At 39.9% G+C, this 16,413-nt stretch overlaps 1 protein-coding gene across 1 annotated transcript; it reads right to left on the reverse strand.

The window, feature by feature from the left end:
- Nucleotides 1–10,121: 10,121 nt before the first annotated feature.
- LOC134633002 (ryanodine receptor 2-like) lies at nucleotides 10,122–15,196 on the reverse strand. Its single transcript, XM_063481873.1, has 5 exons — nucleotides 15,141–15,196; nucleotides 13,938–13,998; nucleotides 11,915–12,061; nucleotides 11,669–11,803; nucleotides 10,122–10,142 (listed from the first exon to the last, which is right to left on the reverse strand). Exons 1-5 carry the CDS (start codon nucleotides 15,194–15,196, stop codon nucleotides 10,122–10,124), a joined length of 420 nt encoding a protein of 139 aa, XP_063337943.1.
- Between the last annotated feature and the right edge of the window lie 1,217 nt (nucleotides 15,197–16,413).

Genomic DNA, 16,413 nt, shown 5'->3' on the forward strand with positions numbered 1-16,413 from the left:
GGCTTTGAACCCATGTGTGAAACACTTTTGTCGAAGTGGAAAAAATGACAGGAAGATCTTACTTTGTTCTCTCTCACTCTCTCTGTCTCACACACACACACACACACACAGTCCTTCCAATTTGAAGACTGTCCTGACCATATAAGGACATATGATTGTGTCACTTTCATATAGACAAGCCAATGGCTGCATTCTCATGACACCAAACACGCAAGATCTGTGTCCAAAATAATATTTAGCTGTGAATAACAATCTGACTTCCAACACTTTCCCCTATTTGCTTACTAAGTAACTTTAACTTTTAACTTTTTTTTTTACTTTTAGCTAGAAACTTGAGGCAGAGATATATTTCCCCCCAGAGAGGCCTGGAAGCTGAAGGAAGCACATAAAAATACCTACAAGACACAACAAAGCTCAGCAATTCAAAGCAGTTGACGTGGTCTACAATAAAGCTACCAGACCAAACTACTAGATCAATTACAACACTACTCAAGTTCAACTGTGCAATTTTTACCCTTTATACACTTACCAGTTACACCTAGTCACAGTTCCCCATACCGCCCTCTGAAAAAGTCATGTGTTCAGTAAGGTCAGGAACCCTAGACACAAATACAATGGTGAAGCTCCACCACAGAGTTTATGCTCCCAAGTCTTAGTCATTTAGTACAATTTAGTCTCAACCCTAGGCTTCAGACAGCTACTTCTGGTGAGTATTTATGCACCAATTCTACCTGCACCAAAAAGCAACCAGAAACCAGCAATTTTCTAGAAACCAGGGAGAAAGAGAAAACATGGTTGGTCTTCTATAGAGATCAACCACTTAAGCATACTAAAATGGATGCATGGCTCACAGACTTGTAGCTATACTAAGAACACGTTAAACCCTAAATTCATGGGTCTAACAGCAGAGCAAAATACTAACTCTGCTCTCTTCTAACATCAACCACAGAATAACTAAATAATGTAACAAATCCTAACGAATGCTATCTTGTGTGGAAGTTCCTAAGATATTAGTCACAATGCTAAGTATCATAACTACTCAAGAAGCAGTTACACTAAGTTATCCAGTAACACTGACTGAATTTCAATCTCCCCAATGGGAATAAAGATCCTTGATCAGATCAAATTTCTATATTTCATTAGTGGGGAAGGGTTCCATCTTTATAAAGCGGCAATAATGCTGTGTGGATTGAGACTGAACACTGGTTTCATATGAGCCAAGTGAAGTTTGCTTCAGAAGATTTATTCATTAACAAATGTGCTACAAGGGACCATTTGGATCTTCATTAAGCTACCATTATCCAAAGTTACAAATTCATACAAAGACATAAATAAAATCTATTTTTTGCACATTATCTAGAAGTTTTTAAATTCAAAACAAAGTAAAACATATAAACTACCGGTCATAGATTTTAGAACACTCCATTTTTCCAGTTTTTTTTTTTTTTTATTGAAAATTAAACAGTTTAATGTCTCATTGCACTCTGAAATGAAAACATAGCTCCAGGGAGCTTATTTGTGGTGCTTCCAGTGCTTCCCTCCCCATCCCCAACTGCCTCCCGCCTCCTCCTCCATCACACCACCGCACACGCAGCGCCCAGTGCCCACCTCTCAATTTTCAATAAATGTAGACATTAAGGGTTCTCGGGGAGGGGCCATGCTGACACCAGCTGCTTTCTGGCAGAGAGTACCATGCCCCTCCCATGTTTTAAATGCACTTTAGAACAGCACGCAGCAACATCACATATTAGCGGGTGGTATGAGGGGGGCGGGGGGCCGGGAGGAGGGGTTGGCTATCTGGTCAGGGTCTGAGATGCTGGACCTCCCTGCTGCTGCAGGACCAAGGACGGTCTGCTTGTCTCCATCCCACGGCAAAGGGAAACATCTCCTGGGCCTGTGGCCGGATTGCCCCTCTGGGGTTGATGGTACCTGGACCTGGGAGAATAGAGTATGTTTGGGGAGTGTGAGTGTGTGTACAGTGTTCATTTCTGTCTCCATGTTGGGCAAATGTCGAGTATTTGTATATGTGTGCATGAGGCTGGGAATTCATGTTTGTGTCTGTGTGTGCCTGTTTGTCTATATTTATGTGTCAGGTTGGGTCGTAAATTCCACCTCTCTGGCAACATCTCAGGCCTATTCCCACATAACACTCGGCCGGGCCGCTTCCGGGGGGTGAGGTGCCCTCGGACCTCGGGCTTCTGGGCCCGGGGCTTGGTCTGCTCTGGCATGGCTGGCTCCCGGCAGAGCCTGCGGGCACTTCACCACTTCACCGCAGCCCCCTGTGGCTTCCCCCTGGTTCGATCCTTGGATTCCCCAGTCTGCATGCCAAATATCCTTGGGCAAGATACCAACCCCAAGTTGGCCTCCGAAGCATTCATCGGAGTGTGAATGTGTGCGCATGTTGGTTAGATTGGACTCGAGTTTAGAAGTGCTTGTATGAGTGAGTGTGAATGGGGTGAATGAGACATATTGTATACAGCACTTTGAGTACTCAGGGAGAGTAGAAAAGCGCTATATAAGAATCAGTCCATTTACCATTTACATAAAGGCAGAGTAATGTGAGTTTCATGCAAAAACTGTGTCCTTTCCTGGATATATACTCGAGAGTGGGCAGTTGAAGACTGACCCAGAAAAGGTAAGAGCAGTGGTGGAGTAGCCCACCTCAACTTCTCACAAGCACTTGCAAAGGTTTTTGGGATTTGCAAATTTCAAGAATTACAGCCAAGATCTGTGGTAAATGATTAATGGACTGGTTCTTGTATAGTGCTTTTCTACTCTATCTAAGCCACAGGTGTCGAACTCCAGGCCTCGAGGGCCAACTAACCTGCCCTGGTAGCTTCTTATTGGCAAAGCACACCTGATCCAGGTAATCAGCAGCAGGTGGGGCAGGGATATCACAAAAACAAGCAGGATACTGGCCCTCGAGGACTGGAGTTTGACACCCCTGATCTAAGCACTCAAAGCGCTTTACGCAACATGCATCAATTATCCATTCACACCCATTCGCACAAGCATTTTTTTTCTAAGTGCTTTGTATCTAACATTCACATGCATTCATACTCCAATGAATGCATCGGAGAGCATCCATCTATCAAGCATCTGCTGACAATCAGCATATATGACTCGGGTGCTATTTTATCTAAAACCTATCACTGACCCCCTCCTGGATCCTCTGCAGTTTGCCTACAGAGCCCAGTAGCACTTTCTATTACAGCTCCGGAATAAAGTAGGCCAACAAGAGGGAAACAAGAGGGTAATAATGTGGCCATTTATGAGTTATTACTATGCAATTACCAAAGTAATAACCATGTAAAAACAAGTAATATCATGGTAGCTCCGTAATAAAGTGGTAATAGGAATAACAATAGGGTAATAAGAAGGAAACAAGAACTTAATAATGTGGTAAGTTCTAAGTTATTACCACTCAATTATCTGTGGTATTTTCTGTGTAATAAGCACAAAACAGAGCTGCAAAATGCAAAACTGTCTGCTTCTATCTAATAGCATATTAAAAAACTATTAAAGAAAACCTAAAAAGCTTGTGATTATTTCCTAGACACACCTGTGGTAGGTTCTGTGTAATAAGCATAAATAGAAACTGCCTACAAAGAGCTTGCTGCCAGTAGGTGACAGATTGCTGCCTACTGGGAGTCTTCACTTTCAATTTTATCTCTGGATAACGATAAAGAAGAAGTGGGGTGCCAACTGCTAACTTTAGCCACCATTTGCCTCCTTTTTGGCTTGCCTTGAATCCACGCTTGCATAAACCGATGGATTATAACAATACATTTAGAATCAAACCCATATTTTAGCTACTGCTGTAGGACGGCAAGGTAAGTAAAACCTTTTTTCATTCCTTTAGTAATATTTAGGACCATGCAAGTGGGCAGCTGGGTGCTACTTGCTGAAGGAGAGGCTGGATCTTTGGATAGTTAGGGATCAATCAATGATGAAGGCAGTGCAGGACAAAGGTGTTGCTCCTCCCACAACCCTAAATTGGACAAGCAGGAGAACATGAATGCCATCTTATTTTTGTGTACTGGACATTTTAAAAATGTGCTCCACTTTCTTTCCTACCTGAAATACATTTACCATATTATGTGTTGCCATCCATGTATAAACTATGCCATGAGTGAGGGTCCTCTACACTACTGTGTGAATCTAATGTATTTTTCACGGTTTGGGAAGCAAGCCTTGGGTCTTTTCTCACAAAGGCAAAAGCTGTGATGCGAGTGAGCGTTTATTATAAAATGAGAGACTACTAACACCTCTGATTCTATTGCACTGTTTAAATCACGACTAAAAACCCACTTATTCAATCTTGCTTTTCCCTCTAGTTAACATTTCCCTTATGATTTTATATTATCCACTTTTATGCTCATTTAATTCCTTGTTTGTTCTTTATCTGCTGCTTTCCTATGTATCAGTGACAGTTATCTGCTTGCATACCTAGTACTTGCTTTGGTCCTATTTCTATTATCTTCCTTTTATTCTCTATGTTACTTGTTAAGCACCTTGGTATACCCTTGGTTTTAACACTAGAATTACTGAGCCTTTTTTCCCTGGTGCAAGTCCCTACTACTAGATTTACTAGCCTGCGCAGATTTGCGTAAATTCCCCCCGACCTTAACACCTCTTGGCACCCCGCTGAGATTTTCACAGGTCTTCAGCTCCATTGTTCTCCTGCTTTTGTTGTGCAAACACACCCTCCCCCAGCCCCTAACCATGAGAGATTCAGGTCTTTCCTTCCCTGCAAGGCTACTTCCCTTCCTTACCTGCAGCGTACTATACCCCATGGTAGTTTCTATATGCACTATTTCTCATATGCAATATTAGTTCTTGTCAATCCTTGTCACTACATTGGATGCCTGGCCATAAACAAATATACACAGAGTTGTACATATATTTATATAGCACACCTTATATAATATGCATAAAGTCTAGTTATACACACAGACACATCTATATCATATATATATATATATATATATATATATATATATATATATATATATATATATATATACATATATACACAGACAGACAGATAGATAGATGTGTGTGTATACATACACCAATATTTTTGAATACTTGTGTCCATATATATGTTTCCAGATCGTTTGTATAGTGCACTTTCTATACCGTGCTCTGTCCACTTTTTTGCAATGACAATGCACATTTTCCACTTGTGGGACATTTGTTTACTCAGATCCAAGGCAGGCCAAACCTCTGTGTTACAACCTACCTACATACAAAAGAAACACATTCACAATATATGGGTACACAAGTCTGTTTTATTTCAAAGTGTTTCAAACTTTACAGCGTTTGCAGACCCAGTGTTCATCATCCCTGCATTTGGCACAGGTGAATTTCTGACATGTTGCACAGGTAAACCTGCTGCGATTCCTGTTGCAGGTCTCTTGCACCTGGCACTGCGTTGTCTTTACAGTCCCCGGCACAACAGCTGCAGCAGCCTGCCTCTGTGCTAATATTTCCTTGTGCTGCATGAATCGGCAACGAAGTTGCTGAGCTAGAAGACTCAGAAACAATCTTCTTTTGCCTGTCCACCCTGTACATGCCTTGTACAAAATGCAGGCATCCACTGCCGCCAGGTCCAGCATATTGTAGAAAACCGCTACTGGCCACCTGCGTGTTGCTGATCTTACGGAATACATCTATGCTATTTGGTCCAACACGTCTACACCACACTGTAAAAGCAGAGAGAGAGAGTCATGAGTATATGTTTTTTTTCTATAGGCCTGTATAGCACACATCAGAAAACATTGTAGCACTGGTGTAAAATTGTACACACATTCACATACCTTCATGTGGTTATAGTCTGTTATCGTGTTGGGTTTCCTCTTTCTGCCGTCACCGGTCGTCACGTCTTGGTGCATGGAACTTGGAACACACACAGTCTTGTTTGGTTTTTTTTTTAGGTGCATAAATTGTCAAGGAGACACTGCCACTTCTAAGCACTGAAGTGGAGAATACCTCTCGCTTTGCAGTATCTTTTGCAAGTTGAGGAAGTTCACGCCAGACTTTATTCACCGTGCCCAGTAACGTTGTTTTGCGCTGCAGCAGTCTGTGCGATAGTGACAGTGAAGTAAAGAAACTGTCCGTTGTGACATTTCTCCCATCATCCAAAAACGGCTCCATCAGTTTCATGACCACGTTCTCTGCCAGCCTCTCTCCCTTCTGACGGCTGGGGTCCTTTCCCAAGTAAGGAGATGCACTGCAGACATATTTGGTGTCCAAATCCGTGGCCATCCAGAACTTGATCCCAAATTTGTCTGGCTTGGTGGCAATATACTGTGTGAATGGACAATGAACCTTGGTAGGGAACAGCTGTTCCCTACCAAGGTTCGTTGGTAGCTGGCAACAACGGTCGTGCATTCAGTATAGCTGTGACTTCCGCAAGAAATGTGGTCAAAATCTCATGAGTAAGTTGAAGCATTTCTACCAGGCATTTCTGAAAGTTGTAACACAGAGGTTTGGCCTGCCTTGGATCTGAGCAACTCTGAGTGAGCAAATGCAAATGTGCCAGGCCTCAAGGATAATGGGTGGTTTGCACAACAAAAGCTGTAGGAGAAACAAGCTGACGACCTGTGAAAATCTCAGCAGGGGTGCTTAACACCTCGGGACTTGCACCAGAAAATAAAAAAGCCAGTAATTCTAGGGTGTTTTGGGTTTAGGGAAGTTACGCAAATTTGCGCAGGATAGTAAACCTAGTGTTAAGTGTGCTTTATAAATAAAGTTAAGTATTTATTATTTATTTTATTATTATTATTATAACAAAAGTGAGGATGTTTTTGTTGTATTTACTCCCTCTTCAGCAATTATTGAGCACTTTTAAGGACATTTCTTATCACTGCTATGCAGATGACATTCAGTTATATATCTTCTTTAAGCCCTAAGATGTTTCCATAATTAGAGATTTTGCATATGTGCACAGACTCCATTACAGGTTGGATGGCTGATAATTTTCTTCAACTAAATGAGGAGAAGACTGAAGTCCTCGTTTGTGCTCCTAAAAGATTTGTGCCTAGAGTTATGGAAAACTTGGGCCACTTGCTACATTTGCCAAACCTTCTATCAGGAACCTTGGTGTTACTGTTGACTCAGCTCTGACTTTGGACGCTCATGTTGAATCTCTGGTCCGCTCCTGTTTTTATCACTTGAGAAATATTGCTAAGCTGAGTCCCATTGTATCGAGCTCAGAATTGGAAATTCATTGATGCATTTGTTTCATCTCGTCTGGATTTTTGTCATTCTTTGTTTACTTGTTTATGTAAAGCCTCTTTGGAGCATCTGCAAGTTGTTCAGAACGCTGCAGCAAAGCTTCTGACCAAGTCCTCCAAGTCCTCCCATGTCACACCCCTGCTGATCCACTTTAAGATTATGATTTTGACATTCAGGGCTCTGCGTGGACAAGCACCAACATATATCAGTGAACCTTTACATCCATACGTTCCCAGCAGGTCCCTGAGGTCATGTGATCGGGACTTGCTGGTTGTCCAGCACACGAGGCTGAAAACCAAAGGCAACAGAGCGTTTGTAACTGTGGCCCCCAGACTGTGGAAGTCTCTCCCTTTGAGCCTGAGATCTGTGGACTCACTTGGTCACTTTTAAAAAACAGCTAGAAACTCATCTTTTTAAACTTGCTTTTGGTTAATTTTTGTTTTTATGTTTTAGCTTCTGTGAAGCACTTTGTGATTTTACCTTGAAAGGTGCTGCATAAATAAAATTTTACTTACTTTTACTTTACTTTACCCATCATGACAATAGTATTAAATTCCTGTTTATTATACAGAAACCACCACAGGTGTTTTGTGGTACTCATTACTATTCTTTAAGTGTGTTTTAAAAGGTTATCATCTGGTTATTAATAGGTTATTAAATAGAAACAAGCAGTTTTGCATTTTGTAGCTCTGTTTCCTGCTTATTACATCAAAACTACCATGGGTAAGAACATTATTATGTTCTTATATCTTCCTTGTTACCCTACTATTACCACTTTATTACCAAGCTCTATTTCCCCAGTTTTTTAAGCAGTTGAAGGTAACTTGTGGTGTTCCTCAGGGCTCTGTGCTGGGCCCTAAATTATTCATATTATATATAAATGACATATGTAGTGTTTCCAAACTGTTAAAATGTGTATTGTTTGCTGATCATACCACTCTGAATTGCTCAGGTAAAAACCTAGAACAGCTTCTGACTACAGTGGAAAAGGAGTTAAATATATTAAAAAAGCTGGTTTGATATAAATAAGTTATCGTTAAATATAAAGAAAACAAAATTGATTATTTTTGGCACTAGACAAATGAAAAATGTATCTAAAGTCAGGGTTAATGGAATTGAAATTGAAAGAGTGTACGAAAATAAATTTCTTGGAGTGATAATTGATGATAAGCTGAGCTGGAAGTCTCATATAAACCATGTGAAAACAAAAATGTCAAAAACCATTGCTATTCTCTACAAAACAAAGCATGTCCTGAACAAGAAATCATTATACACACTTTATTGTACTCTGTTACTTCTATATATGACTTATTGTCTGGAGATATGGGGTAATGCATATAAAACAAATACTCTTCCTATTTTCAAGTTACAAAAAAGAGCTATAAGAATTATAAATCAATCAAACTAACCAACCAACTAACATTTTGTTTATTAATCTGAATACCCTGAAATTTTATGATTTAGTTGAATATAAAATGGCACAGATAATGTATAAAGCACAAAATAACTTGCTTTGCCGCAGTACTCAGAAGCTGTTTAAAGTCAGAGAGAGTCAATATGACTTAAGGGGAACAGATTTCTTGAAAAAAACAAAACAAGATAAGGACAAATATAAAGCAGAGATGTGTTTCTGTTAGAGGAGTTAACCTGTGGAATAGTTATGACAGTGATTTAAAAAGGTGTAGTTCATTTTCCTTGTTTAAAAACATGTTTAAAAATAGAGTATTAGAAAAATATATAAATCAAGAATGAAAAGAGCAAAAATAATAATACTGAAGCTCTTGATTGTTTTGCTTTGATGTAGTTACTTATCTAAGGTGGAAAGTTTTTTTTTTTTTGTTTTTTTTGTTTGTTTGTTTGTTTGTTTTTGCTTTGCTTTGTTTTATTCTTTGCTTCGAGCCCTGTGTACAGGAGCTGCATGCAAAAAGATCTTTAGTTAAAAGGGTTGGCGTAATAAGCAAATGCTTCAGCCAATACCTTTTGATTAGCCTTGTCTCGTGCTTTCTTGCTTTGTGGTAATCTTTATTCTGTATTCACTGAGATATTTGAATGCTAATCAATAAATCAATAAATCAATATGCTTCCACCCAGATTTCTTCAGGCGTTGCAAAACAATGTGAAACCACAAAAAAAAAGTTTTGTTCCACCTTAGCAAGGCAGAGCTATTAATGCATCAGTAACAACACAGCGCAATGTTTGTGTTTGTACTTAAAAGCACCGCAGCACATTCGCAGACAGAACTATGCATATGGCTTATGTAGCGAGTCATGAATAAACAGCTGTGGCAGCACAGATTACAGGTTTTACAGTTTTACTAATGTTTATATGCAGTGGTTCCATCTTGGATGGTTAAGTTGGGCTGATTAAGGCTGTTGGTTGATGCGATGTTCAGAGTTGAAAATCTGACTTTAGGGGACACTGAAAAATTCAGGAAATTCCGACTTCTGCTTTCACCTGGAACGCACCATCTGACCATTTTTTGCTACTATAAGCCTTATTGTAAGGAAGGAGACAAATCTTACTAGGCAGTGCCGTTCATTAGTGCATCTCTCCATCCCACTAAGCGCCTGTCACCTTCTTGAACTACACACAGGCAGAGCTGCCACCCTCAGCCCCTAATAGGAGACAAAAGAGCTCTATGGAATGCAATGGGTGGCTGACTATAGGGGATTAGTGTGTGTTTGTGTGTCCTGAAATTTCCGGGTGACAGAAGGCTTCCTTCTACCCTCAGAAAATACCATAGAGCCCTTATATAGTATTTCTTTCAGATGGCTTAGCAGCAGAAAACATTCTCATCTAAGCTGAGTCTGTTTGTACTTGGCATGTCTCTCATCACTGACAAGACGGTCTAATGTTTGGCTTTGTGATACATTTATCTTTCACCCCTGACTCACACTGACCTGCATTAATGACACAGGTGTTTATGTATAGGTAATGGCTTACACTTCCAACGTTAAAATTCATCATAATTGTTCCATTTCTGTTTCATGGCCACATCTTTGGTTAGACTTTACTATGTCACAAAGTTGTCTCTTTTAAACTGGCTAAACAATGGCAGCTTGTGCTGCATAGGTAAGGTAGGTAGGCACCGCTACCATGAAACTGGTATCCCAGTTTTCTACTAATATTATCTAATGTTCTGGATATTTATAATTGAGCTATTTGTATACATTAAAGCTATTTCTTATATTTTGTAAACTTTGTAATATATTGTATTATTTATTTTACTTTAGTCTGTTACTGTTTTTGTCTTGGAGAAACTGTAACTGCATAATTTTCTTAGGGATTAATAAAGTATCCTGATTCTGATACTCCAAATGCCCTTATCCAGGTCACCAATTTTGGATAGACTTCCTGGAGCCCAATAAGGTAACCCCCAAAGACAGTCTTAAATTGAGCTTAAATCACAGTAAAGGCTCAGGTTAGTAACATGTTATTATTTATATTACTTGCACTGTTGCTATTCCCAAAAATGTAATAGATGCCTGAAAAAGAAGCGGACAAAATAAGTAATCTTCTTACTGCCTGAGGGTAACACTGCCGAGACTAAAACTACTGACTCAAAGCTCTCTGTCCATAAATGGAAGTGTGTGCTCTTTACAGACAGCAAAAAATGAAGTTTTAGTCAGACAAACGTGATGGGAGCAACTTCCCACAGCCAAGAAAGTGAACTGCAGCAGTGCATACCAGACATCCCAGTATTAGCTTTGGGTACAAAAAAGTATTTGAGTCACTCCTGAGAAGCTTCACAGGTGTTCCATTTTTTTCATTTATGAATAATGGCTCTCACCCATCATTCAGTGGAATCCCCAAAAGCCTTAGACATGGCTTTGTAACCTTTTATGATAGACGATAGATTGATAGATGATAATAGATGACAGACAGACTGATAGAGGTCAGTTACTTTGTTTCTCATCTCTTCTTTATATTCTGGCTGGTCAAACTGAAGGGCCCATACAAAAGGGACCCCCTCAAACTGACTTTTAGTTTTAGTCACCTTGTTTTCCAGCAAATTAACTGTCCTGTCACTAGTTATAAACTAGGAAATTAGCATAAACTAATGTAAGTCTATTAGCTGAAACCAACCAACCTAATGACATCCTGCTCTGAACAGGCACAGGATGATGCTAAACATGTTCTAAAACCTTTCAATTTAAACAATTTTTTATTAAATCCAGTTTCACAGACAGTGTTAAATCTAGGACCGTTTCTGAGAGCAGGGCTCCATGGTGTAAGTTAGTATTTATATATGTAATGTTTCCATTTTAAGGCCGACTCTATAGCCCTGTTCTTTAATTTTAGAGAACTTGTTTTGTGAAACTGACTGATTCTTAAAACATGCTGTGATGCAAATTATCTGTCGTTTTGATCATCTGCCCAGCACTATTATTCTGGTTCACTACAGTCTAATACATGTCATACTCACTGTCAGCATGTCATCACACTTCATATCTGGCAGTTCTCCATCTTCACTCTTGTTGTAGAACTTCCTGAAAAAGTTGAAGGCCACTACTGTGTAGAGGTACACCACCACTGCTAATAGGCCAACAGTTAACACTAGCTGGAGAAGGGGCAAGAAAAGACTGCTGTGATGCAAACAAGGGCAAATATCACAATCTTCACTCAATACTGACAAATGTTTAATCTTATAATATTCATATAGCGTTCTCACCTGTTTGCCATTGTGTGTGACTGAGGAGAGAATGGTACGCAGTGTCTTAAAACCCATGGCAATGTCCAGTAGATGGGCAGCAAAGAAGAAGTTGTTATAGTGACCCAGAATGGACATGGTCATATACCAGGCCAGATACAGGAAGGACTACAAGGACGGAAGATGGAAATTCAGTCAATACTGACTATCGCAAGGAGTGTAAATGAGCCACTGGTTCACAATATTAGGTAACATCCAGGCTGCTGATTGTGTAGCTAATAAATCAAATAAAAGCATCATAAAACATTTCAAATGATAACTACCAGACAACAGATTAATGACTCTCGACACAGATGTGGATGACACATCACGATCATTGCTCAGTTAGCAGCTACATTTACATTTATACACTTTCAATGTGGAGGAGCAGCAGCTCTAATCCGGGTCCCTCTCGGATGACCGAGCCCCTCACTCTCTCTCTAAGTGAGAGCCCACTCACTCTTCGAAGGAAACTCATTTCTGCCACTTATATTAGCGACCTCACTCTTTATGTTACTACCTTGAACTCGTAATGATAAGTGATGGTAGGAACATAGAATCACCGATGAAGTGACAGTTTCACCACCACAGATTGGTACACTATCCACATCACTGCGGATGCTGCCCCAATTCGTCTGTCCATCTTGTGTTCCACTTCTGAACAAGACCCCGAAATACCCCTTTAGGTGGAGTGGGCACTCCACCTTTTCCAGCTGAGATCTATGATCTCAGATTTGGTGGTGCTAATTCTCTGCCGCTTCACACTCGGCAGCAAACTATTGCAGTGCAAACTCAAGGTCACCACCTGATGACACCAACAGAACCACATCATCCAGGAAAAGCACCACAAAAGATTAAATCCTGAGGCCACCAAAGTGGAGACCCTCCACCATCTGGCTACGCCTAGATATTCTGCAGAGACGTGACAGCCACGGCAGTCCTCCAAAGCCTTCAGGAACTAAAGATGAATCTCAACCAGGGCCCCTGCCAGTGTGCAGATGTTTACCATGTGTCATGGTAAATGGACTGACTCTTATGTAGAGGTGTTCTACTCTCCTGGAGCGCTCAAAGCACTTCATACAACATGACACTTTCACCCATTCATACCCATTTACACAAGCACCTTTTTCTACGCTTTTAAGTGCTTCCTATCTAACACTCACACACATTCATACTCCGATGGATGCATCGGAGAGCAATTTGGAGTTTAGTATCTTGCCTAAGTATATATGGCTTGCAGACTGAGGGAGCCGGGGATAGAAGCACCAACGTCCAGTCAGTAGATGACCTGCTCTACCTCCTGAGCTACAGCCACCCCATTACATTTATATTTAGAAAGGGCATAGTAAGAAGAAGTAATGATATGACTTGCTAATACCTTACTATTACCTTAGTAAGGTTTAATAGTGTGACATTAATATAAAGTGCTACCCAGTACAGTATAATATCTGCACCATGGAAGTCACTTCAAGACATGTCTGTGAAGGTTCTCAGTCATCACGGTCTTCGTAGTCTAAGGCGTTTGGATAGAAAACACTGCTGGTTTTTCAGTAACCATACATTTGACTCACTTTAGATGAGGTCAAACAAAATGCCAAACTATGAAACTAGTAACTCCCTGAATTAACCAATTAATTTATTAGATACTAATATGTATTAATGTAGGTGCATTGCTTTATAAACGATGAGCCAAATGCTTCATATTTATCCCAATATTTTTATATGACATAATTGCCAGACACAATAACCAGAGTTTTATCTTATAATGTTATGGGGCGATACAACAAGTCATATGATGCCGTTACTGCTATTGATGTTAAATGCCATAAGCAACTTTCAAACATTTTAAACAGGAACTAACTAGAAAAAAAAGTTGAGGTAAACTAAAAATGTCCCTGTGAAATTACTCTGATATAAAAAAAAGACAAAAGAGCTTAAGAACTTCTGCAGGGAATCCACATGATGGAGCCAGACATCGCTGTCCTGAGTGATTCTGATTGCTTACATTGTCTGTGAACACAACCCCCAGCTTCCAGATCTGGTACTTGACATCAACAGAGTTCAACCTGTGAACATAGTGAGAAGACACAGAGTCTTTTTACATGTACATTAAATAGTAACAGTTTTCATGTTTTGATGAAAACGTGAACAGAAATGGTTTAAATGAAAGAGGCTCTCTGTTATGAGAACTGAAGATATCTTAGCTCCTTTACCTGGTATAAGCACTTTGAAAACATATGTGAATGTGACAGGATCATGTCTTGTTCAGTGTTCAGATAAACAATACTGTAGTTCTGTTTACATGATTGTAGCTGCTATTCTTTGTTGCAGAAAATGTCTTATTAATCCAAATCCCCATAGAGGATGACCCCATGGAACCATTACTTTATTAAAGTCACTGTCAGCCAGACTGACAGATGCAGGAAATCTCCTTTGTGTTCTTCTCTGAAGTTTGAGCTCTACGTGAGCTTTAAATGCTGAAGTAGAGTAGAAAAGGGCTATGTAACCAACAGTTTACAATTTAAAATCCTCCACTAAATACCATTAAAATGCACACCTACAACCTGGTACAAGAAATATTTTTCCCTGTACAGTACAGTTTTAAACTTCATAACAACTGTATGGTGGGTCATTTGGACAGTGATGGTAGGTAAGGGCATGGCCACTTTAAATGACAGGTGACTGGCCTGTAAGTCAGCTGTAACTGATCATTATTCGATTACCTAAGTGGCAAACTGCATTTTTAAATGGAATTACAAAAATAGCAATAAAATAATCTGATCTAATAATTAAAAAGAAATTAAAAAAATTCTGTGCTAGACTAATGAGCACAGCTTGAGTCTTCTACCAAAACTTAAACTCTACTAAGGTTTGTGGTAGACAATTTACTGTAAATTGCACTAAATTTAACACTGAAACACACTTTTTTTTCTATGACTGGTATGTGTGTGATAGTTGCTGCTTGGAGGGTGTGCTTATTTGGAATAAGAAGGGGAGTGTGTAACTGGCACGGAAAGTCAATGAAATTAATTTTACTTTGATCTGCTGACAGACTAAATTGATTTTCACATCTTATTATGTTGTGGGACAGTAGTCTTAAACGTTTAATTAGATCTATTTTAAATTTCAGAGCTCTAATATGCCACTGTGCCTTAGAAATAAACAGCCGCGCCAACAGTGCCCTTCACAATGAAATAATTAGCCTAACCTGTCACTAGCCTCAGACAGGTTTTTTGCAACATTTTCAACATCTGTAACTCCCATAAGTCCTGAACCATTTCAAATGAAAGACTTTCAATGGTTCCTGAAAACAGTGACTCTGTGCTTGTCAGTGATTTTAGGGTCATTACAGTAATCCCAGGCACAGTGTTGCAGCAACCCCAAAAAGAAGGTTGGAGGTTTCTTTGAGAGAAGAGAGAGTTAGTGAGTGTGATGGAGCCCTACAGAGAACACACACACACACAGCCATGTTTTTATAGTTTTGTTTTTGTTTTTTGCTCTTTTGTTTTCTGTGTTATTTGCCAAAATTTGGATGTGGCGCCTGCCTGGGCTTATAGTAATGAGCCTTATATCACTGAAAAAGCACAGAGTTGATGCTTTCAGGAACCGTTTGAATTTTTCAATTGTGCCAGTCGTTTGGGAGTTGTGGTAATTTGACCTAAAAGTTTGACCAAAAAATAGTTAACTTTAATTTAAATGTTTATTTTAACACTCGGTGTGCTAAGCCCCAAGACTAACCATTTTCTGCAGCATTAATCTCCTGGTTTGTAAAAATGTTGCATTTTACTGTTATATTTTTATGTTCTTTATAGATTTTAATCACCAATTTATCACCATCCTCTAATCAGAATATGAATCAGAAATACTTTATTAATCCTGAAGGAAATTATAGGTTACAGCAGGCAGCACGCTAATGTCGCATGCGCACTTACAAAGGAACCCTCTGACCAAACTTTACACAAACATCACATTGGGAAGACGTGTCAGAGAGGTAGGCTGATAGGAAAAGACAACGAAAATACATAACATGAGGTGAGAGGAGGAGAAAAAAAACTCCACTCAGACTGAGCTCCTAATGGGAGAACAGTTTGATAACAGAAAACACACCCCAGCACAAAAAGCACATGTCTGTCAATACACCATAGAAACAGGCGACAGGGGTGAGAGAGAGCCGGTGTAGACAGCGCATCCGGTCCTGCAGCATGTCTGCGCTGGTCCGACCCGCCATCTGCACCGGGGGGGGGGGACAGGCATCGAAGGCGTTTGAAAAGGGAGGGGGGATGAGTGTAACTACCCTTTTGAAGTAGGTGACACTCATAGGGATCATTTTGTGCCAAATAAGAGTTACTTGGCCCAGAAAACACGCACATAAACGTGAGCAAAGAAAGTTCATAATATCCAACAGAATGCAACTTACAATGGTGACTTATGCTATGAATCTAACCTGTTCTGGAGCAGGTTGTGTTCCAGATTAGAGACCA

The sequence above is a fragment of the Pelmatolapia mariae genome, linkage group LG8 (assembly GCF_036321145.2).
Source record: "Pelmatolapia mariae isolate MD_Pm_ZW linkage group LG8, Pm_UMD_F_2, whole genome shotgun sequence".
In the NCBI taxonomy this organism is placed as follows: domain Eukaryota; kingdom Metazoa; phylum Chordata; class Actinopteri; order Cichliformes; family Cichlidae; genus Pelmatolapia; species Pelmatolapia mariae.